Source organism: Scylla paramamosain, chromosome 5 (genome assembly GCF_035594125.1).
Source record: "Scylla paramamosain isolate STU-SP2022 chromosome 5, ASM3559412v1, whole genome shotgun sequence".
Taxonomy (NCBI): Eukaryota; Metazoa; Arthropoda; class Malacostraca; order Decapoda; family Portunidae; genus Scylla; species Scylla paramamosain.
The window spans coordinates 22,287,825-22,310,997 of record NC_087155.1 but is presented as its reverse complement, the minus strand read 5'-3'; the positions used below and the strand labels follow the sequence as shown (position 1 = coordinate 22,310,997).

The following is a 23,173-nucleotide window of genomic DNA, read 5'->3' as shown; positions in this document are numbered from 1 at the left end:
AAAGGAAGGGAAAGGAGGGGAAGGTAGAAGATGAGAAAAGAGGGAGGATAAATAAACACAGAATTGGACAAACGTTTCTTCTTATGCAAATATATATATACATATATATATATATATATATATATATATATATATATATATATATATATATATATATATATATATATATATATATATATATATATATATATATATATATATATATATATATATATAATAAAATGAAATACAAAGAAAAATAAAGGAAGAAAGAAAATAAATAAATAAAGGAATAAAAGTAAACAAGGAGAGGAAGCGCGCCACGCTCATATTAAACAACCATGCTGTGTACATTAATTAAACTTATATTAAATACGTCTTATTAAATGTCTGTTACCTTACCCAAACTTTTTTTTAATCAACCAGGAGTATGAATTTTTTTTTTTATCAGTGTGTTACCAATTTCTATAATTATTCCAAAGGGGGCACTGCTCTAAAATAGGGGTCACAGCCATAGCATTTTTTTTTTTTTTATGTAGGAGGGACACTGACCAAGGGCAACAAAAATCCAATAAAAAAAAAAAAAATGCCCACTGAAATTCCAGTCCCATAAAAAGGGTCCAAAGCGGTAGTCAAAAATTGAAGGATAAGTGTCTTGAAACCTCCCTCTTGAAGGAACTCAAGTCATAGGAAGGTGGAAATACAGAAGCAGGCAGGGAGTTCCAGATTTTACCAGAGAAAGAGATGAATGATTGAGAATACTGGTTAACTCTTGCGTTAGAGAGGTGGACAGAATAGGGGTGAGAGAAAGAAGAAAGTCTTGTGCTGCGAGGCCGCGAGAGGAAGGGAGGCATGCAGTTAGCAAGATCAGAAGAGCAGTTAGCATTAAAATAACGGTAGAAGACAGCTAGAGATGCAACATTGCAGCGATGAGAGAGAGACTGAAGACAGTCAGTTAGAGGAGAGGAGTTGATGTGACGAAAAGCTTTTGATTCCACCCTGTCTAGAAGAGCAGTATGAATGGAACCCCCCCAGACATGTGAAGCATACTCCATACATGGACGGATAAGGCCCTTGTACAGAGTTAGCAGCTGGCGGGAAAAGCTGAGAAAAACTTGCGGAGACGTCTCAGAACACCTAACTTCATAGAAGCTGTTTTAGCTAGAGATGAGATGTGAAGTTTCCAGTTCAGATTATAAGTAAAGGACAGACCAAGGATGTTCAGTGTAGAAGAGGGGGACAGTTGAGTGTCACTGAAGAAGAGGGGATAGTTGTCTGGAAGGTTGTGTTGAGTTGATAGATGGAGGAATTGAGTTTTTGAAGCATTGAACAATACCAAGTTTGCTCTGCCACAATCAGAAATTTTAGAAAGATCAGAAGTCAAGCGTTCTGTGGCTTTCCTGCGTGAAATGTTTACTTCCTGAAGGGTTGGATGTCTATGAAAAGACGTGGAAAAGTGCAGGATGGTATCATCAGCATAGCAGTGGATAGGACAAGAAGTTTGGTTTAGAAGATCATTAATGAATAATAAGAAGAGAGTGGGTGACAGGACAGAACCCTGAGGAACACCACTGTTAAAAGATTTAGAAGAACAATGACTGTCTACCACAGCAACAATAGAACGGTTGGAAAGGAAACTTCAGATGAAATTACAGAGAGAAGGATAGAAGCTGTAGGAGGGTAGTTTGGAAATCAAAGCTTTGTGCCAGACTCTATCAAAAGCTTTTGATATGTCCAAGGCAACAGCAAAAGTTTCACCAAAATCTCTAAAAAAGGATGACCAAGACTCAGTAAGGAAAGCCAGATCACCAGTAGAGCGGCCTTGATGGAACCCATACTGGTGATCAGATAGAAGGTTGTGAAGTGATAGATGTTTAAGAATCTTCCTGTTGAGGATAGATTAAAAAACTTTAGATAGGCAGGAAATTAAAGCAATAGGACGGTAGTTTGAGGGATTAGAACGGTCACCCTTTTTAGGAACAGGCTGAATGTAGGCAAACTTCCAGCAAGAAGGAAAGGTAGATGTTGACAGACAGAGCTGAAAGAGCTCTAGGCACTGTGCTTGCACTAGGCAAGGTGCAAGCACAGAGGCACAGTTTTAGAGAACAATAGGAGGGACCCCATCAGGTCCATAAGCCTTCTGAGGGTTTAGGCCAGCAAGGGCATGGAAAACATCATTGCGAAGAATTTTAATAGGTAGCATGAAGTGGTCAGAGGGTGGAGGAGAGGGAGGAACAAGCCCAGAATCATCCAAGGTAGAGTTTTTAGCAAAGGTTTGAGCAAAGAGTTCAGCTTTAGAAATAGATGTAATAGCAGTAGTGCCATCTGGTTGAAATAAAGGAGGGAAAGAAGAAGCAAAGTTATAGGAGATATTTTTGGCTAGATGCCAGAAGTCACAAGGGGAGTTAGATCTTGAAAGGTTTTGACACTTTCTGTTAATGAAGGAGTTTTTGGCTAGTTGGAGAACAGACTTGGCATGGGAGGGGCATGCCTCCCCTCATCCCTCTCCCACTCTGCTACTGTGAATGGATGGGTGGATGTGATTATGTGATTAAGTAAGTACTGGATGGGTTGGCAAATGTTATAATGGTGTGTGGATCCACATGTTGCCTTCACAAAACCTATAATCCATATTATATTTTTGGGACAAAATGGTTTAACTACCAAGTGTCCTGAAAATCAACTGTCCTGAGGCCTATTTGCCCTCAGGCTGATCTGTCTCGAGAATCATCTGACCTGAGGCCTATGTACAATGCTTGGACTACATAACCTCCTTTGAAATTATAGTAGAATCTTGATTCAGTTCTCCTTTTTTCTAGAAATTTCATGGTGTGTGTGTGTGTGTGTGTGTGTGTATGTGTTGTTTTACATTCACTAAAGCCATCAAGGCACCACTTAGCTTGAGTGAAGGAATAATAAAAAAATACTTTATCACAGTATAAAATATGTTCTGACACACACACAGAAAAAAAAAGAAAAGAAAAAAAGAAAAAAGAAAAGAAAAAAAAAACAATAAATACAAAAATGGATATCAGACACACTCTTGGAGTTCCTTAAATACAGAGAGAACTTTTTTCAGTGCAGAAATGTCACCCTGATGATATTCTTGAATTATGTCATGTAATCTTTGCTTTTCCTGTTGGCAATGTTGACTGTACTGAGACAGAAGCCCCAACATAGCTTCTTTTTCTGAGCTTATTGTTGTATCAGTAGCTACAGCACAGTATCCTGATAATCCATCCAGGTCTTCATTTTGCTCATCACCTTCACAATTTAACTTCTGTTTGCCATATGTCACAGATGAAGCTTTAATTGGGTTATCTGGAGAATTTGGTAATGGATCTTTCCCTGATAGAGAGCCACAGTTTGGATGAAACATACCTTGAGGAATGTACAAGTACCTAACACTTGGAGGTAGAGGGTGGTCTATTGGATAGTAAAGCTTAAGTGTCCGGGCAGGGCTGGTGCCTTCCACTGTGCGACATTCAATTAATTTGGAGTTTTTGTTTTTTCTTATACTTAAAACTTCCACTTGCACTTTATCTTTTGGTGCTTTTATGCTATCTGCTTTTTCCAAGGAGGGTTTGGAGTCTGTCAACTTTACATCAGTAGGTGAAGTACTTACTTGTTTAGTATTGATTTTCCTTTGGCTTGATTTTTGTTTCCTTAGTACACTATGTCCATTTTTCTTATCAGCAGAAATGTCAACACCCTTCTCTGTACAATGTGAAACTGAACCCCCCTCTCTTTTTACTTCGCTAATAGAAACCTGAGCCTGATGTTTTCCAATACTCCTGTTGTTTGGAACATTGATCTGTACATAGGATGCAATATTTTCTGATGACCTAGTTTCATTACCATCATCAGCTTCCTCCTTTGATGCCAGTCTAATACAATGATGGCTTCCCACCTTTCTTTTTTTTAAAGTATGTATCACTGCAGCATCTCTAATTTCTGGAGCTGATGCGACGGTAGTTTTTTCAGCTCCATGGGGCATATGTTGCTGCTGATGACTTGTTGCTACTGACACACTGGTATAAACATTATTAGTGAGTGATACCAGCAAAGAAGGGGCCAAAATATGGATGAGGTTAAATTGACCCTTAAACTGCATATAGCCACCTCTCTGGAAAGTAGTCACTATGTATTGCCATTGTTCTTGACACTGCTCCATAGTTTTTTCATAACCATGCACATTCAGTAACTCGCTTGCAACTGTCTCAACAGTCTTGCCTTTCTGCTCCAAACCTGGCTGCTGAAGCACAAAGTCGACAGCAGCTTCTATGAGCAAGTATAACTCATTGATTTTCCACTTGCATGCCTGATCAGAACAGAAATATACAGGTTAATACAACCCGAGATGTCCACGCTTTGAAAAAGTTATGGACTATGTTTTTTGAAAGGTAATAAATTCCATTTGACTACATGGCTTCCAGTGACAAGCAAAAGATCACAAAATTTCTAATGAACTGTACTTCTTGATAAAGTGTATTTTTTTAATAAATGCATGACTAACCTTTTCCCAGCCAGGAAGAGGAAGAGCATGAAGACCATATGCCACCACTGGCTTGGGGTTCTTCTGCCATAGATCCCCGAGATTCATGTCCTCTTGTACTGTGGTGTTATGTTCTGCAGCATCATAATGAACTTGGTGGAGATGGACCATAAGTTTCCACACACTGCAAGTATATACTGATGTTGATCAACAACAGGAAAAAACAATGTGGTTAACTTAAAATTAGAATAAATTCTCTTTTTAGTCAAGCAAATGCCTGGAAAAAAGTTTTCTTGCCTCATACATTCCTAATTATGTCTTCATATATGCAGATCCCTCTATACATCTTTCTTGAAAGATGTAAAAATGCTCCCTATTCTCCAACGTTTCCATTGCATAACTATATTAATTTTCTGTGTTGCTTTTACTATACTTGGGATTCATCTGTGTCTCCATGGTACATATTGATAAGGAACTTAAATTCAAGTGATCAGAATATGAAAACTATTCCAATTTTACACTTTGTTATATTACAAACACTTATCACTTCTACCAAAACAATAATTGTCATTTTACTAACTGCCACAAAGATTTTACAAAATCTATAAGTTTTATTGATTTCATTGTTACCTATGGTAGGTATTGATATGATATCTTCATGATTTGTACCTGGTGAAAAAAAGAGACTTACTTGCAAGAATTAAAGACAGACGTTGTACACTGAAAATGTTCATTGAGTTTCTGGGCAAGAAGCAAGAGGAGGGGTCTTCGTGGAACACTGTGACAATAATGACCCTTAACTTTCCCCAGTAAGGTAACAAGCACAGGCAAGACTTGTGTTTTATCAAGACAGATTTCTTGATTTTGATTTTCAGCTGCCTCTGAAAAGTCAAATAATTTTTATTCATTATTTGAAAATCTATTAATTATTTACCAACCCAGACATGACCTTTATTTACATCTATATATCAGGTTGATATTCCCACTTAAATGGGGAATTTTGTCTTAATGTACCATGAAAGTTTGGTGAGGAAGAAGGTTTCATCTTTTACTATTTTACATTTCTTACATAGATCAAGATAGCAAAGCTTATCATAAACAGAGTGCTGGGGAATGACAGTGATAATAAAAATAATAGCATGTGTAGGATCAAGAGCTACCTTGTCTAGGACAATAATTGACCTTTTGCAATCTCCTTATTTTCTTATGTCCTAACAAAGAGTCAACAATACTCACCTGTTACAAGTGCAGAATTTACATCACAAGTACCAAAAAGATCTCTCATCTTGTAGTAAAATGGAGGCCGGCGGCGAGTCCTCATGCTGCAGTGCTGGTTGTGCTCCACTGCTGTCTGGTAACTCTTGTACAGATAATGAAATCGTTGTTGGCAGCTCTCACTACTATGTTCGTAGCCACTACCTGCCATCATATCACTTACCTACAATATAGGATTTAAATTAGTATTTTCTTCTAACAAAGGTATTCAAGTTTTGGAAATGTCTAAACAAATTAACATTATGAGTTCAAACTTACATAATATACTAGAGTAAAAGTAAGTCTGAAATCTGGGAAATTACATCTTGAGAAACCTGAAAATCTTTTGTTTCTTAGGATTTGTAACTAAGAAAAATGGAGGTGGTGTTAGAAAGAGAAGGAGGAAGCCTTTATAGTCAGCTATTATTAGCAGTCCAGGTAAAAAAAAAGTTCCCAAATATGCTAAAAAGAAAGAAAAAACTAACAACCAAATGAAAGAAGCCAAAGATATAATAAACAAAATATATGCAGGAGACAAGATGATGAAAGCATAGCTAAGAGGTTAAAAGTGAAAAGAACAGAACTGAAAAGGAATGAACAGTGTTCAAGGAAAAATACATTTACAGAAAAAAAAAGAATAAACTTTGATAGCATTCATCTAATGATGGAGGAAGCAGAGGAAAAGTTGGAGACAGAAGAAAAGTAGGAAAAAAAAATAGGTGGGAGTGAGAGACCTCTAATTAAACTACAAACAAAACACAGGCATTCTCACCACATCCCAGTTCACTTTGGCTGATCCAGTCCACAATTCCCTCACAGTGAAAATAAGGTCTAGAGTCTCATCATGTCCCCAGCTTCTACTTTTATCACTCGCCCACCACCTGTCTGTTGTGGTAACAAACCTTTTAGTTCCTTCTATCTATAAAGATAAATGTCCTTTACACTGATCATTACCCTATGCTTACATTTCCTTTTGTCTGTTTACTTTCAAACAAGCATTATTATCACCGAAATTCATTTTCCTAAATAAGATGATTTTTAACATCAAAATTATACATATCTAGAATATATCAAACATGTGTCCTAATGGCAGGCATCACCTATGTGGACATGAAAAGATGAAAATTTTTAGTTGATATGGCAAAGACTTATGCACCAGCATTATGTATTTCTGTCACATGTTTCAGACATACCTCTTATATCCAGCTGAGCATCATGGAAAACATCAAGTGACATGATGAAGTCCATCAATCCCTGACACACGACAGACTTAACTCCTTCAGCTTTACCAAGGCGGGCATTGAAGGTCACTACACTCTTGTACTCCCGGCAAAGCTGTAAAACATCAGGAATACTGGATTCTCACCGATCCAATACCTACTCAGCAGCAAGCATTGCAGACTATGATGGCAAAAAGTAAAGAATGGAAATACTGAAAAACTGGAGAAATGCAGTTACTCCAAACAATACTCAGTACATGTTCATTGACGTAACAACATTATGTGATAAATTATAGCCAGCATTGTAGGGAAAAAATATTTGATACATGCTGCATAATAACTCAACTGTATGCATATCTACCCAACACAATACTGCACTGCTATTACCTGGGTGAACCGTTCATAACACTTAATAGGGTCAAGCTTGTAGTGGTCGCTGATACTTGATGCCACTTCCCTCCATACGGGCTGCCTACTTCCCAGCACGACTTCTGCCTCAGCACTATCATGACACAGAAGCTTCCACTCTTTGATGATCCTTAGCATAGTAATCAGGTTTTTTTCTGTCCACTGAACATTTCCATATTCTAGAAAAAGATTTAGCTCTTAAAAATTTATATTCATGGAATATACTGAAGCATTCCTTCAGATAATGAATGGTAAATCTCTGCATAAATTCAATGGTAGGACATGATTTCTTCTCCTCCCAATAGTCATACATAATGGACAAAAACAAATATCATTTGTGATAAATAAGTAAAATTCTCTTTTATTCATATATGTGATGAATATTAAACCACTATTCATTCCTTACTTCATAAAAACAGACACTCAGCACTTACTTGGCTGAGGTACACTTTTTGCAGTTGTCTTCCTTCCTTTGCTTTTGTACGTAATGTTACTTTCAACATTTGGTATTCCTTTTCCTATAAAATATAAAACAAATATGTAAGGCTTATAAATCTAATGGTTTGGATAAACTTCATGAATGACTAAGTATACCTGTCAACAGATAAAAAGAAAAATAAGTAAACAAATAAATAAATAAATAAATAAATAAATAAATAAAAAAAGGCTGGAGTTGTCTTTATCATTCCTTCACTCTTTCTAAGCTTAAGTTACGAAACACTGGGTGGAGGACAAAAGTATACAGTCAAAAGCTAACATACCTGCTATCAATTTGAGATGGTTTAGATGGTCACTAAGAGCAGCACAGCACTTATTCAAATTTCCTTCATGTGAGGAATCTTCTACTGCCTCGGCCAAGATGCGAGCCAGCTGCAAATAGTACATGCTGCCTTAAGTGTGTTACCTGGTGCTATTTTACCCAAGTATCAATATTTCAACCAATGTTCTTCTGTAGCACTAGTAACTATTTACAGATGGTATAGTAACCTTATGATTTCCAAAGGACAGTAAAATGACAACAGTTCAAGAAAGACTGTTAAAGCTATTATCAGTTACTTACACACTTAACAGAAGGAGGGGGAACAACACCTTCTTTACACTTGAGGGACATTTTCAGATTCATCAGCCAGTGAGCAATATGGTGCATCTGTACCTCACCCTCCTTTCCCTTTAGCTCATCCAGTTTAGAAGCTGCAGCACTAAGTACAGCGTGACGATTTTCTGGGGTTTCTATGGAAGATATATGAAACAACTGTTGAGTTTCTTTCTCTCTTCATCTGCATTTTTCATTTCCTCCACACAAAAAATGTATATCACTATAATTACCAATAAACTTTGGTTGTGAAACAACAGCGTCCACTTCTGCCATCTTGTCCATGTATGGGAAAGGTTTGATCATTTCCTTGTTGCGCTTGATGGTCCTCAGTCTGTTAGTGTACACCTGCCTCAGTAAGGAATAGTACACGCGACACTCTTCCCCAGTGTATCTGAAATAACCTTGGTTATATTCATTTGGCCAAATGTCCAATACTATAAAAAATAGAAACATATACAGTACTAAATAAATGACAATTCCACTCTCATCTTGATCTTAAAAATCCTAACATATTCTTGAATTAGCTCTACTTACAAATTTCTTTGAGAAGTAATCTTTATCCCTAAAACAAATAACATGCTGCACAATATGAGACTGTCTGCAATGTGTAAGTGATGAGCAATGAGACTTGCAATATCCAATGACCAGGTTTTTATTATAGAAGTGCTTCAGTATTACCAATAACACTTACCTATATCCATAATCAGCAAGGTCTCGACTGATTGCTTCAAAGAGCCCTGAATTTTTTACTCCTTCCTGGCGGTGATGAATAACCAAATCTAAGAGGAGGTGTGCGGCTCTGTGACTCCAATATGAGATCAACTGGTCACCGGAAATTGGCAGAGAATCAGGAACAAAACCAAAAGTTGATTCTGTTTCCTCCAGAAGTTGCATTTCAGTAACAAAAGGAAATGGGTTCTGGCTGTGGTACCCCCGGCGCATCAAGGCAATGTGTTCCTCAATCTGAAAAATGTGTATTTACCTATTAAAAACTGTATATAAAAATTCCTGTAGATACTATTAATTGTAAAGAATGTTGTGCATATTAAGAAAAATTACTCTATATAAAAATTATTAGACACAAAAACTTACCTCATAGCACTGTTTTCGATCATTTGTAGCATTCATATATGCCTTTGCCAACTGCAGCCACAGTTCCTCCATTGGCTGGTGGTCTCCACTTGTGACATGGGACATCAAAACCTGTGGATACAGCTGAAGCAGAGTACGGGACTGATCTTCATTCCACATCAATTGAGTGTTGACTGCAAAACAATAAAAATGTAAGACATTAATTTTTCTTAAGTCTTCTGCCATCCCTGATTACATATATAAGGTAAGCTGCATATAATTGTGCTGCTTCAAATTATGTCATCAATAAGAAGGACTGACCATGTATGCACAGAATCTGATAATTGCCTATTAAAACAATGATACTGAAGTTGATATGATAACAATGAGGGTGAGAATGATGAAAATGATATAGATAATGATGACAATGATGATGATGATGATGATGATGATGATGATGATGATGATGATAATGATGCTGAAAAAGATAAAGATGATGTTGACAATACTGAAATGACAAATTGTACTGTTATTCTTACCTTGTCTCATTCTTATGGTATTGGTCTTTTCCATTTTAATTGTTGATCTATCATGAGGCCAAAAGTTGTAGATGTTATAAATCTGAAAAAATAATGTGCAAGTTATTGTTTTCAAAATCACAAGAATATAGAATCTTATGGAAAAAAGTATGTGATGTGGAAAACAATGAATGATAAAAGTATTCATAACAGATGATATATCAAACAAAGGTGAAAGAATTAAATGTGGGGTGCTTGAGAGGATCAAGTACAGTATCCCTGGATGGTTTGGTATTGTACAGAGGTTGGCAATGAGGAAAACCGAGTCATTCCAAGTTCCACACATCTCACATCTTCATGAGTTTAAAATTATAATCAGCTATGGATGGAAAAGTTCTTAAATTTGGTGCAAAAATGTCATAATTTCCACTACTTAATAAGAGAAACTTCAAGCAATAACAAGACAGTAGTTTCTATGTAAAGAATGTATTATCATCCAGTTTTCTCCCAAATCTGAGGTATCACCCAAGAAAGAAATAGAAAAGTAAAGCTGAAACAAAAGAATAATTAACAAGTGTGATAAAATATAGTGAAAAATTCTGCAGAGTTCAGTAGGTGACAGCACATGGCAGGACTTACCTCAGATAGCATTTCATGGTGTTTGCACTCTCGACGTATTGTGCCGGGCTGAGAATTGTGTTGCTCAGTCATTGAAAACTGTTTGGTCAGTTCATAGAAGCGAGTTCGCACCTTTTCAATGGTAGTACTGTATCCCTCTTCATCTTCCAATTTCTGTGTAAGGAAAGTAATATCACATAACACTAGAATCTGCTGCATTACAAGAGTATATTATATCTATGTATCAGGCTGACATCCAATGTGAAGATAAACAGACATGAAGATATGTTCGAATTATTAAAAAAGAAATTTAAGAATATTTACAAAAGAGCTATATTTCTTTACAGAAACAGCATCAGAAATATAGAAGGCAGAATTTACCTGAACTATTTCCTTCCATAATGTGGTGTTATCAATGTGGTCATTATTAAAACGATACACTCTCTCATTGTAGTAGGTCAGCAACTTCCGCTCCACTGGTACAGTCCACTTTTCTGAAATAAAAAGACTCATGTCTAGTACTGGAAATGAAGACACATCAGCTATTTGAGAAATATAAAGATCTCTGATCTTACAAGAGAAAGGGAGATTTTTTTTAAAAACCAAGTATGATACTGTGTTCCACTATGTTGTTATGACACAAATACACCAGACACACACATACACATGACAACATGCAATGTGAGAGTGATGATATGAATAAGTGTGAAGTTGTGTGGCACCATTCCTTGGATGATCTTTCCCTCCCTAACAGGTGCTTTCCTTTTAGGGTGGCTGGATATGACATCAGTACATGATGACAAAAATTTTTAGAACTATATATATATATATATATATTTATATATTTATGTATATATATATATATATATATATATATATATATATATATATATATATATATATATATATATATATATATATATATATATATATATATATATATATATATATATATATATATATATATATATATAATTTATTGTCTCTTGAAATTACACTATGTTTCATTTATAATGATTATAATAATGACAATGATGATAATGATAACTACATACTTGGCAATGACTTGGGATATTTTCCACGTTTCTCCATTATCTTAAGCCACTTTGAGTTACGCTCTGGAACATAGTTGAATATTCGTTCAATGTGATCCTTGAAGGCAATGGTGATGGGCTCATTGTGTGGCCGTGAGTTGTGCTCCACCATCCTCTGGTACAGAGTCACCAGGTTACTCCAGCGACCCTGAACTTGATCAGCGGTATACCTGCATCAAGGAAAATACACTAAATACAAGTACAGTAAGTGCTTCCTGAAATTAAAACAAGCGCAGTGAGGGGGATATACAAAGTCACTGTAAGAAATGATGAGGAGTTGGGAAGAGAGTGATGCATGTGTTTGAACTTACTTGTAGCCGTGTGATGCCAACACCTGACGTATGTGCTCCCACACTTTGATTCTCATACGAGTTCCTCCATTCTGGCCTAGAGGTTTGCCCCCATTGGCTTCAAGTTGCCGAATCAGCAGAAGTGTGGCCGGGTGATCCCAGACTCCTTCAAATTTCAAGTTAAATACAGAGACTAGACATTTCATCCATGTAGACACTAACTAGTGAATATTGTATTAAACATAACTGAACTTCACAGCTAGAGCCTTATATTGCAAAGTTAAATATTCTTTATGTCAAGCTTTGCATCCATGAGAGAGAGAGAGAGAGAGAGAGAGAGAGAGAGAGAGAGAGAGAGAGAGAGAGAGAGAGAGAGAGAGAGAGAGAGAGAGAGAGAGAGAGAGAGAGAGAGAGAGAGAGAGAGAGAGAGGGCCAATTTTTCCTCTCAGCATCCATACAACAAAGATGGTGAATATTGCTCTAGAGAAAAGATTGAATTAATTACCTAAAATTGAAAAAGACATATTTTGATATATACAGTAAACAACTATGACAACTGAAAAAGTTAAGCTGAATGAATGGAAACCTACTAAACTGGATAGAGAAGTATTTAGATAAGATATCAGATTTTCAAATGGCCCAAAATATTTGAAATCATACGTACCAAAAAGCTCATTCATTTCATCAAAGAATTGGCAAGTTTTTCTTGTTTTAAACATGTCATTATGATTGACGGTGTTCCGGTATTTTTTGCACAGCTCCCGCCAACGCATGCGAATCTGGGGATCATTCAAACTATCAGAGCGCACATATAATTATTCATCATATAACAATAAATATCTCATTCACATCATTAAAGAATCTGAACAGTTCGAATGAGTTTGCCACTTGAGGAATGTCTATGATGTGAGAAGAATGGACTGGTGAAAGTATAAGTGTGTATAATAGATCTAACATGTTCAACAAAGGAATACACAAGTTCTGATAATAATACAAGCATGAAATAGTATCTCCTGTACATGAAGTCAACCTACCAGCAGGGAGCACTTCTATAAAGTTCTCACCTGCAACACCGTGAACTGATAGTCAGCCTCAGCCAGCCTGATGCGAATAATCTCCCAAGCCTCTGTTCTTTTACACTCTTTATCCAAAATGAAATACGCTCTTGGATATTCCCCAAGGAGTCGTATGAGCATGCGACTGGATTTATTATCCCATGGACCTGAAAGATTATTGTATGAGGATTATTTATGAGGAGATACAAGGTATTCATCTTTAAATTTCAAACATATAGGTAGGCTGTTTATATCAACATTCTTACTACTCCAAGCTTTACCTAACTGACACAAGACATGGCAGTCCTGTTTTTATTTCCAGTGATAAATATGTATTCAGTCAGTACATTAAAGAAGTGACACAGAGGCCTGATGGATGTAACCTACCCAAACGTTGGCTGTATGGGGCATCATGACGCACCCGCCGGCCAAACGTGTTGTCCTTCATGAGGCGGTTGAGGTACACAGGATTGTCATACATGTACAGGTTTGTGGTTGGGATCTCCACAGCATCCAACTGCACATTGCCTTCCATGTGTTGTGTGTCTTCAACTGTGTGCTCCAGAAGAGGATCCACTTGGGTTTCCTTAATGTTTGTAAGCCCCACTTCAACTTCACTCACTTCTGAGCTGTGCCCCAGCTGAACCCCGGGGGGTGGGTGTTCCTGAAGTGCCGTCCGCTTCATTCTCTCTCCAAGGATGCTGGCCACAGCTTCCTCCATGGCTGCCTCGGACTCTCCAGCCTCCCATGTTCCTGCTGCCAGGGTAATTTAAGTGAACTTATTGAAGTTTAGGAACACTGAGTTCTTCAGTATCTGGTTACATCTTTGTTAGCATATATAACAGAAGAAATGTAGAACTGTGTCAAAATAAAAATAATGCTTCTACCTTTACTGATAAAAATGAGTGATGAAATGACAGATAGTTTCTGAGCTACACATTTTTTGGGGGCTACTATTTCATAAAACAAATAAGAAAGGACTCCAGATATCACCTATATGTATTTCTGTAGACTGTGGCTCATCCAGAGTGGAAGTAGTGGGCTGGTTGACATCCACATCTTCTGTACTGTTATCTTCCACCTTCACCACCTCAGCCACTTGACAGTGATGGGCATTAAAGTCTTCTGTGGTTGGGAACAGCAGGAAACACTCCCCACACATGAAAGAGGTTTCCTGCATAAGAAAAGAACAAAACATTTGGAAACACCTAATAACTCTATTTCACCCAGCCTACATTCATAACTGCTTGAAAGGAATGAGAAGAATGAGGAAAAATTGCTTAGAACAGTAAATATATGCAAAGATATTGAGGAAAATCACTATTCTCCTGAAAGGTGGGGATTGTGGAAATAACAAGGGCTTACTAATTTTGAGATAACCTATTTACTTCAAGGAAATAGTTGGTACTTTTCTTCTCAATGAATAAATCATATGTAAAATCAATGAAATGAACCTAATCTAACCGGGCTCTCAGATGAAAACGCTTATATTATCGGTTATTTCGGCATTTTAAGACTGGCGATCTGAAATTAAATACAAAAGATACAACAGATATTTACCACAGGGCAACATAAGATGATTTTTACAATAATTATCTACTTAAAAAAAATTAAACCAATGAACTGAACATATATTATTCTAGTATTATCGGAAAAGAGATCTGAAATCCAACACCAAAGTACTGTCACACGCCTTTGTTTAGCACACCTCCTTACCACAACTTCCTCCGGGACTTCCTCATACTCCTGGGCATCCATGTGGAAGTGAGGAACGAGAATGTAGCCTAAATTATCGTTGTTTGCTCAACCCTGCACATAACTAGCACAGCAAAGAGGCTGGCTGAGGGAGGCGAGTCTAGCAACTTCGTGACAATAACAACTCCTTCGGCACCTGGTCGAAAAAGAAAGGAATAAAATATTAATTAATTGATGTTATAGAAAGACATAAGATAATTAAAACAAGTCTACCTGTGTCAAGACGAATTAGAGGGAGTAACTAAGCTTTCGTTGCTAAATTATACCAATACACTGAGTTACATCAAGAAAAAATTTGCTTGGAGAAAGTGAAAGAAGAGATGAGATTAAATAAACTACCATACTTACGAGGGTAGAGTTCGGGATGTTGGGTTCGTATGTGTGTGTGTGTGTGTGTTTGTGTGTGTGAAATACGCTCCGGGTGTAGGTGACATCGAGATAGTGCAGTAGACTCACAGGGCCAACCGAAGAACTCGTACCAATTCCCATAATTCCCGCTCCTTTACCAGTGCCTACTACTAGCGGTAATAAACACGTGGGAGGAACCACACTATTTTCCTGAGCTAGTAATACGAAAAAAAGCAAGAGCCGAGAGCTACCCAGACACACCGAGCCCACTTGCACGCCGCCAGGTGGATTTGCTACGCCCACTTCTCAACCGATGGCCGCCGACAACCGTGGGAGGCTAAGGGCGTAACAATATACATTCTTGTTATCTGAGACTTGAAAAAGAAAGATTGAAAGGTGAATTTTCAGAAAAGCGATCCCGTTACGAAGAATTTCCCGCACTCTGCTACTGTAGTACGTTGTGCTCGTCTATACACATTCTATGTTCGTGTATTTTCTGGAGTTTATGTACTGTAACTTGCCTCTTCAGTATCTCCACGATCAGATTCTTATCTTCTTCCTCTTAAGTTTATTGTATTCTTGTGGCTTTCCTATTATATTCTACTCTGTATTGATAACTTTTCTCTCACTCGTATCGCATTTGGGAAAATAGAAATATGAGAAAAAAGTGATAGGAAATAAAGTACTTTGCTAATAGTGTGGAAGGCCAGCGTCAGATAACATTAAGAAAGTGACGCAGATATTGCTCTTACTATTCCTAATCTCATGTTACTTTCCACAGCTTTCCCCTAACAGACTTTCCACGAACGCAAGTGCTATAATGTAATTCCGCATTATCTACACAGGGTACAAAGATCATTGGAGGCCTGCCATGCTACGCAGCACCTAGTTGATTGCTGCCAAAGTTGTGAGCAAGTTTCAAGGTAAAGCAAATTTCCCTGACCTACTTAATTAGTAACTACTACACTCCTTCGACTACTAGAGGTGTTTTGTGAGCTAAATAGCCATCGACAGATCTTCAATTCGATATGAGTTGCCGAATTAGTTTAAAGAAAATAAGTTTACTGTTACGAAAGTCCTCTAAAGTTCCCAGTGATTGAAATTTACGCTCTAGGTCTGGATCATTGATTCCCAAACTTTTTTTCTAATCTATATCCACTTTTCATTTATGATCCTCATTCATGGCCCCCCCACCCCTCAATCCACATCTCGTGACTACAGTGACTGTCAGTAGTCCTACATTTATTAAGGTTCATTATGAAAAAAAAAAAAAAAAACCCGGCAATACTTGTAATTTTATTAATTCCACCTCAAATTGTTGTAGTGTGGTGGGCCTTGGGATTTTTATGTGTTCATAGCCTCAGCTTATGGATCCCCAAATTTTGCTGTATGGCTCCCCTAGTGGGCCATGACCCCCCAGTTTGGGAACCACTAGTCTAGTTGAATTTATATTACTGAATCTATTAGGCCTTGGCCTGCATGCCTATCACATTTTATAGCAGTTCTCACATGGTGGCAAATGGTATTATTTGAGTTTTAAGATATTTAACAATTATTGATGTAGAACCTTGAGATCTTATAACTTTAGAAGGCAAATATTTCAATATCAATGAAGAAATCAAAGTAGGTACATGATAGTTAATCTTTTTAGGCAGAATGTGGCAGATTATGTCTTCATCTCAACTCTTGCGAGCCAGAGGGATTTTGGCAAGTGGAACTCGAGGCATCAGTGCCACAGCACAATGTTCTCAGCAAACTGCTGACTCACAGACAACTAAAAGTAATTAACTACTGGCATTTTTCTGTAATATGATTCTGGGCTATCATCTCAATCACTTTCATGCCATTGATGTTTTTATTATAATTTGCTAAAGTAGGTGATTTTTTTTCTTTCTGCAAAGCAGAAAACAAACAATACAAATATTAACTCTTCCACCAGTCAGTATATATATTTGAAATTATATTAAACAAAAATCCATGTACTCCTGTACTCAGTTCATATTTATATAAGGTTTGTAATAATTCCCAGTCACCTGCAGTGTAACAATTTTCCAGGTACTGCTGATGGAGCAGAAAGAGACACCCAGGACAGCCTGAAGCAAAGGCTGCGGATCCAGTTTTCCCGTGCTAAGCTTGGGCGTTTCACTCAACCTCCTCCTCGTCAGGAGAATCCCTTTACCAACAATGCATTCTTGACGTCCTACCTTACTAGAGTGTTACCTGAAGAAGTGAGTTTTCACTGCACTTTATATTGTTGAAAATTAACAGAATATTCTTGTATATAATTTCCACATAACAACTTGACTCCCTGGGATTTCTTAAATGACATATATTAATGAAAATTATAAATCTACTAATGAGAGTAATGAATGATCATTTAGACTTTGGATGTATATACTGTATGTGTATGTACACTAATCATAAGCCTTAAAGACCTTCTGTATCCAAAGGTTCGGAATAATGTGTGGGGTGACCTCACCAGGTTTGGAAAGAAAGCTGTGGTAGACATTTACCCATTAGGAAGAGAATGTGAGCTGAACCAGCCGTTCATGAGGCCATTTGATGCTTGGGGAAACAGAACAGATGAATTAGGTACTATCATAAAGACATTTGATTAGTTTAGAAAATCATGTCTTGGTTTTATCTATCGATAAGAAATACTTTTAGTTATTTTTCATCTTTTCTAGTTTTGAATGAAAACTATTTGATATGTTTCATATACTTTTGTGACAGAAAGAATATGTCTTCCTATATTTCATTCATACTTAACACTAATTTTGATGGCCTATCTAATTAATTTAAAGATTATCACAGTGAGAGAAGGCTTTTAAAGTTACTATGTGTGTACAAACGAATTTGTTTTCAGTCACATGTCAAGCATGGAAGGAACTGAAGAAAATATCTGCTGAAGAAGGTCTAATTGCAACTGCCTATGAAGGAAAATATGGGGAATATGATCGCCTGTATCAGATGGTGAAGCTGTTCCTCTTTTCCCCTGTGTCAGGCCTCTACTCTTGTCCTTTGGCCATGACAGATGGGGCAGCAAAGACAGCAGTGGTGAGATGCTTGAAGCACATAAATTTAGTTAGGTACTCGTTGCATCAGGTACATCATTTACATGCATCTAAAGCATAACTAGGGTACCACATGTCAGTGTTCTTTAAAGAATAGTTATCCCTCACAGCTGTTTTCATTTGTCTTCCTACTAGATTATTTTTCTTTTCACCTCAATAATCTTGTGTACATTTACAGTGAAAAAACTCAAGAGTCTACCTATTTTTCAGGTGATCAAATCCCCCCATCTGCAAAAAGCATTCCAACATCTTACTTCACGTGACCCTCAGCAGTTTTGGACATCAGGGCAGTGGATGACAGAGAAGCAAGGTTTGCTTTATGAAAATACTTACTTAATAAACTGTAGTTGATATTCATATTAACTTTTTATGATCATACACTGTTTTCAAAACAACTTGCCATTCACATTCCTATTAACAGATTCTCTCCTGTGAGCCAGGTGGGTCAGACGTGAGTGGCTCAACAGAAACAGTTGCTGTAGAGCAGCCTGATGGGTCTCACCAGCTATTTGGGTACAAGTGGTTCAGCTCTGCCACAGATGCTGATATGTCCCTCACCTTGGCTAATATAATCTCTGAGGATCAACCTGAGCCAGTAATATTATTTTGTTTGTCCAGTTTATCTAGATTTCTTTCATAGTTCAGTATAGAGTACCCTCTCCTATGCAATGCTCATACATTTGAATCTTTTATGAAGAAGGAATACTGAAATGTCTGCTTGTATATCATCTTTCTATCTTCAAGACTGATAAGTAGTTCCTAAGTTAAGGAGTGAGAGAACTTTGTTTAGTACCTGGAAATAGTGTTTAAATGTTCTTGTTCATCATGTGAGAAAATAATGTGCTAGAAATAGTACATTTCATTGTGCTGGAAGGGTAATCAAAAAAGGATCCTAGAACATATTGTTTGTAAATGCACATGAAGAATTTTCTTTCCAAAGATACATTCACAAAAGATTTGGCACATTTGGAATTACTTTTCCAGCTACTAATCCATGTTTACTTTACAGAAACCTCGTGGTTTGACGATGTTTTATTTGGAGACAAGGAATGATGACGGAAAACTTAATGGAATGGAGATAATTAAATTGAAGAATAAATTAGGTAAGTTTGTGAATTATGATGCTTCTCATCATCAGATGAATTATTAGGGGAAATGAAGTGTAGGAAATGACTGACAAAGCCATAGAGAGCTAGAACTAACCATGAGAATCAGTGTAAGAGCAAATTAGATAGACCACTGAAACAATTACTACCCATGACAGGCACTCGGCAGCTGCCCACAGCCGAGCTCCTGCTGGACAGCACTGTGGCACACCAGGTGAGTGCTGAGGGGCGTGGCATTGCCTCCATCGCTAACATGCTCTCCATCTCCAGGCTGCACAATGCCATATCCTCAGCCTCACTGATGAGAAGGTAATCTGAGGTTATTATAGTTTGTAGATTATGTTTTATAATTGTTGTTGACAGGTGAAATGAATATCTGGTGTTCTTAATTTATGGCCTTACCTTTCCTCATAAAATTCTTTACCAGGTACTTATTTTTTTCACTTTATCAGGATTGTACAACTTGTGCGTGACTACAGTCAGCGGCGGGTTGCCTTTGGACAAGGCGTGGATGGCCACATTCTGCACCAGCTGACGGCTGCCAGGATGGAAGTTGCTACAAGAGGCTGTGAGGTGTTCAGTCTTCATATGGCAAGGTTACACTCACTGATGTCTTTGTGTGGTGGAAGAAAGTTTTGTCAAAGTGAAATTAAAATAAATGAACTATTTTTGCCACATTGAGTAACCTCACATGACAATTTCTCCAAGTTTGTCTTTGTTTATTGAAATGATAAATCCAATTACAGGCTTTTAGGAAGAGAGGAAGCAGGTGTAGCTTCTCAGGAAGAATCTTTGGTGCTTCGAACTATGACTCCCATCCTAAAGTTCTTCACAGCTAAGAAGGTTATGGAGGTCACCTCTGAGGGGCTGGAGTGTTTTGGTGGCCAGGGTTACATTGAGGACACCGGCTTACCTTCTCACCTACGGGATGCTCAGGTAATTTCTTAACTACAAGTATATTGTCAAAATTGGTGCATGTGCCATCACCATTCTTATATTCAATAAATCTAGTAGTATTTTTACTTTTTTTAAATATGTGACCTCTTGGCATTTTACAGCAGCTAGCAATGTCAGTGATGTTGAAAATAACATGAACATCACTCCACAGGTTCTGCCAATCTGGGAGGGAACAACAAACATAATGTCCTTGGATTTCCTCCGAGCAGTGACCAAGAGTAATGGAGATGCCCTCACAGTCCTGCACAGTGACATCACTGGTAAATCACATAATTAACAGTACACACACACACACAGTTACACACACACACACACACACACACACACACACACACACACACACACACACACACACACACACACACACACACACACACACACACACACACACACACACACATTCATGGGCCTATCTACACAGTGCAACTGTGATGGCCATCTTTAGACCATCATAGAAACACCAAGAAATTTATCTGAAGCATAGATAAATTTGACCTGAAAGGCTCCCTCTTCAGGAATCAGACCTGTGTCAAGATTATTACAGCAGTGTGCTTTCTCCAATCCATTACCAGTCAGGCAGTGATCACTGAAGCCAGAATGATTTTTCCTTGGCCTTGTTTGCCCTGGTACTATGCAGCTAATTCAGAGCTAAAAACTATATGGAGAATCATTGGCAAATTTTCTTTTTCTACTTTGTACATAAAGATCCTCTAATATTAAATGCTTACCTTTTTCAATCCTTAATCTGTAGTAATGAATGTACAGTATATAGTGCATGAAAGTATAGCACATACTATTTACAGCAAAGGACAATAACAACTTATATTGTAGGTCGTGTTGAGCAAGCCAAGCAAAGCAAAGGACCTTGTGATTTGGAGGACTCATGTCAAAAGGTGATGCAGGCCTTGGGCCATCTAACTGGCTTTCTACAGCATCACCCTCACCTCATCCAGGCAGCAGCACGAGACATTGCTAATTCCATTGCTCACATCTATATTGGTAAGTATGATTAAAAAATTTTATACTTATGTAAAGTAGTCATAACTGCTAATGTTTTAACCATATGAGTCAGGAAGTAGGAATTAAGAGGATGGAGGTAGTTAAGTGGAAGGAGGTAGGAATTACGAAGTTGAGTCAATAGGAAGGAGGAAGAATTTTTTCAAAAGTGTGACCCACACATCTTAAGTCCAGCCTCCATCTTAAGTTGCTTTCCTTATAACCCTTTGACTGCTGTTTGGTGCATCTTTTCTTAATTACTAATCACCCTGAGACATTTTCACTTGTTCTGCATCCATCTCCAATCTTTAAACAGGGTAGAAATTGCAAAATATATTCTTTTAATCCTCTTCTTTCTTGTAAATGCATAAAAATATTTCATGCATTACTTCTGGTGCTGTTAATTGTTTTGTATTGCAGCAAAAGGGTTAATGTACAGTTTTCCATCAAACAGCCTTGTCTTACTGCCTTAGAAATGTACAATGTTAGGAGGTGATGGAATGGCTGAGAAAACAAAGTGAAAGACTGTAATAAAAAATGTTAAAAGACAGATAGTATTCAAAAATGACAGACAAAACTAAATATTGCAACTCTTGCAACTCTTGTGACTACAGTTACTGATGTGTCACTGATGATGACAACTGAGGATATTACATTGCCTAACCAATCACTTCTTATATTACTGTGCAGGCAGCCTTCTTGTGGACCATGCTGCCTGGGAGAAGAGCATGTGCAGCCTCCAGACAGCCAAGGTGTGGTGCCAGCAGCCCCTTACCTTCCTTGCCCTGGACCAGTATATGGCTGATAACCACAGTCTTGTCATGGAAGGCTACCTCACAGATCAAGTGTATGGGCCCATGTTTTAAAATCCCACATCTGCTCAATATTCTCTTCAGTTATAATGCCAATTTATGGATATATGTTTACAATCCCACATTTGCTCAATATAGGCTTCAGTTATAATGAATTTTAATTGAAGAATAATTTGGTTGGGTTTTGATACCAGTGGCCTGTGTTAGTATGATACCAGTGCTCTGTGTTAATATATTGAAAAGGTATTTTTTTTAATAAATGTTTTATATATCACTAATATGTATAGAAATATGTCTTATTCTGTCACCCTGGAATACTACACCTGCACAGATATATGTGTACATGATCAGAGGAAAGAGAGACTAAATGGTAGATATATAAGTCTTGTATCAAAAAGGAAAGCCAACATTAAAAGAATAAAACAAGCTAAACAAGAGGTAATGGACATACACATTCACAATTTCAATATGTTATAAATGTATGAACCACATATAAAAAAAAAGTAATGTGAAAGTTGTAATTATCTGTGTGAAAAAAACCTGCGAACTCTTGTGCTCATAAATGTACATTGTACATCACTAAAAACTTGCATATGAAAATATATTCTATAATTCATAAAAAAAGAAATCACATCAATCACTCAGTAAGTCCCTGAGATTGATCACAATTAGGTGGACAATATCCAGATTTGTATACACACACCAACAACCATAATAACAAAAAAGAATAAATAAATAAAATTAAAAAGAGTGACGTTAACTATCGAATCTGGAAAAAAAGTCATGCAAGTCCACGCAATTGACGCGCCAGAGTTCGCCGGCCACCGCGGACACCGTTTTCACTCTCAAATGAACCAAAGAAAAGGTTTCAAAGGTACAGACAGCATTTTCAACGGCAGAAAGGTTGGTTCATGAGATTAAGCCAAAAGTGAAAAATCCTGGCATTACATAGGGTGACTTGGTAAAAGGTGTCAGGCAGTGAAGGGGAAAGGTGTGTCGTAAATATTTAAGTAACTTCCTGTTTGCA

At 37.4% G+C, this 23,173-nt stretch overlaps 2 protein-coding genes across 7 annotated transcripts; one reads left to right on the top strand and one right to left on the bottom strand.

Annotated features, from left to right (window-relative positions):
- Positions 1 to 261: 261 nt before the first annotated feature.
- Positions 262 to 15,326, bottom strand: LOC135100671 (uncharacterized). 4 transcript variants are annotated; one of them, XM_064003806.1, is made up of 24 exons: positions 15,202 to 15,326; positions 14,815 to 14,989; positions 14,092 to 14,272; positions 13,486 to 13,854; positions 13,108 to 13,265; positions 12,708 to 12,822; positions 12,065 to 12,209; positions 11,715 to 11,923; positions 11,041 to 11,153; positions 10,681 to 10,833; positions 10,063 to 10,144; positions 9,545 to 9,717; positions 9,144 to 9,415; positions 8,683 to 8,843; positions 8,417 to 8,586; positions 8,118 to 8,226; positions 7,791 to 7,874; positions 7,336 to 7,535; positions 6,922 to 7,063; positions 6,501 to 6,613; positions 5,711 to 5,912; positions 5,166 to 5,355; positions 4,496 to 4,658; positions 262 to 4,300 (listed from the first exon to the last, which is right to left on the bottom strand). In XM_064003806.1, the coding sequence occupies exons 2-24, from the start codon at positions 14,854 to 14,856 to the stop codon at positions 3,011 to 3,013; spliced, it is 4,836 nt and encodes a 1,611-aa protein (XP_063859876.1). In that variant the 5' UTR covers positions 14,857 to 14,989; positions 15,202 to 15,326; the 3' UTR covers positions 262 to 3,010. The 4 variants fall into 4 exon arrangements, 3 of the variants coding, with proteins under 3 accessions (XP_063859876.1, XP_063859877.1, XP_063859878.1); XM_064003807.1 differs by having other exon boundaries at positions 13,486 to 13,851; XR_010268859.1 differs by having other exon boundaries at positions 4,163 to 4,300; positions 4,496 to 4,671.
- LOC135100672 (acyl-CoA dehydrogenase family member 11-like) lies at positions 15,282 to 22,436 on the top strand. 3 transcript variants are annotated; one of them, XM_064003810.1, is made up of 15 exons: positions 15,282 to 15,597; positions 16,047 to 16,124; positions 16,853 to 16,981; positions 17,257 to 17,429; positions 17,652 to 17,793; positions 18,068 to 18,258; positions 18,486 to 18,585; positions 18,716 to 18,870; positions 19,285 to 19,378; positions 19,540 to 19,690; positions 19,834 to 19,977; positions 20,128 to 20,317; positions 20,490 to 20,598; positions 21,170 to 21,337; positions 22,025 to 22,436. In XM_064003810.1, exons 3-15 carry the CDS (start codon positions 16,858 to 16,860, stop codon positions 22,198 to 22,200), a joined length of 1,917 nt encoding a protein of 638 aa, XP_063859880.1. In that variant the 5' UTR covers positions 15,282 to 15,597; positions 16,047 to 16,124; positions 16,853 to 16,857; the 3' UTR covers positions 22,201 to 22,436. The 3 variants fall into 3 exon arrangements, with proteins under 3 accessions (XP_063859880.1, XP_063859881.1, XP_063859882.1); XM_064003811.1 differs by having other exon boundaries at positions 15,471 to 15,654; XM_064003812.1 differs by lacking the exon at positions 15,282 to 15,597 and adding an exon at positions 15,641 to 15,684.
- Positions 22,437 to 23,173: the final 737 nt, after the last annotated feature.

Coding starts and splice junctions, on each gene's coding strand:
- LOC135100671 (XM_064003806.1), bottom strand. CDS start 14,856: ATGGATGCCCAGGAGTATGAGGAAGTCCCGGAGGAAGTTGTG. Junction 11,154..11,714: donor ATATCCCAAGTCATTGCCAA/GTATGTAGTTAT, acceptor TTTTTATTTCAG/AAAAGTGGACTGTACCAGTG. Junction 7,536..7,790: donor AAAAAGTGTACCTCAGCCAA/GTAAGTGCTGAG, acceptor ATCTTTTTCTAG/AATATGGAAATGTTCAGTGG.
- LOC135100672 (XM_064003810.1), top strand. CDS start 16,858: ATGTGGCAGATTATGTCTTCATCTCAACTCTTGCGAGCCAGAGGGATT. Junction 16,982..17,256: donor TGACTCACAGACAACTAAAA/GTAATTAACTAC, acceptor ACAATTTTCCAG/GTACTGCTGATGGAGCAGAA. Junction 19,379..19,539: donor TAAATTGAAGAATAAATTAG/GTAAGTTTGTGA, acceptor TACCCATGACAG/GCACTCGGCAGCTGCCCACA.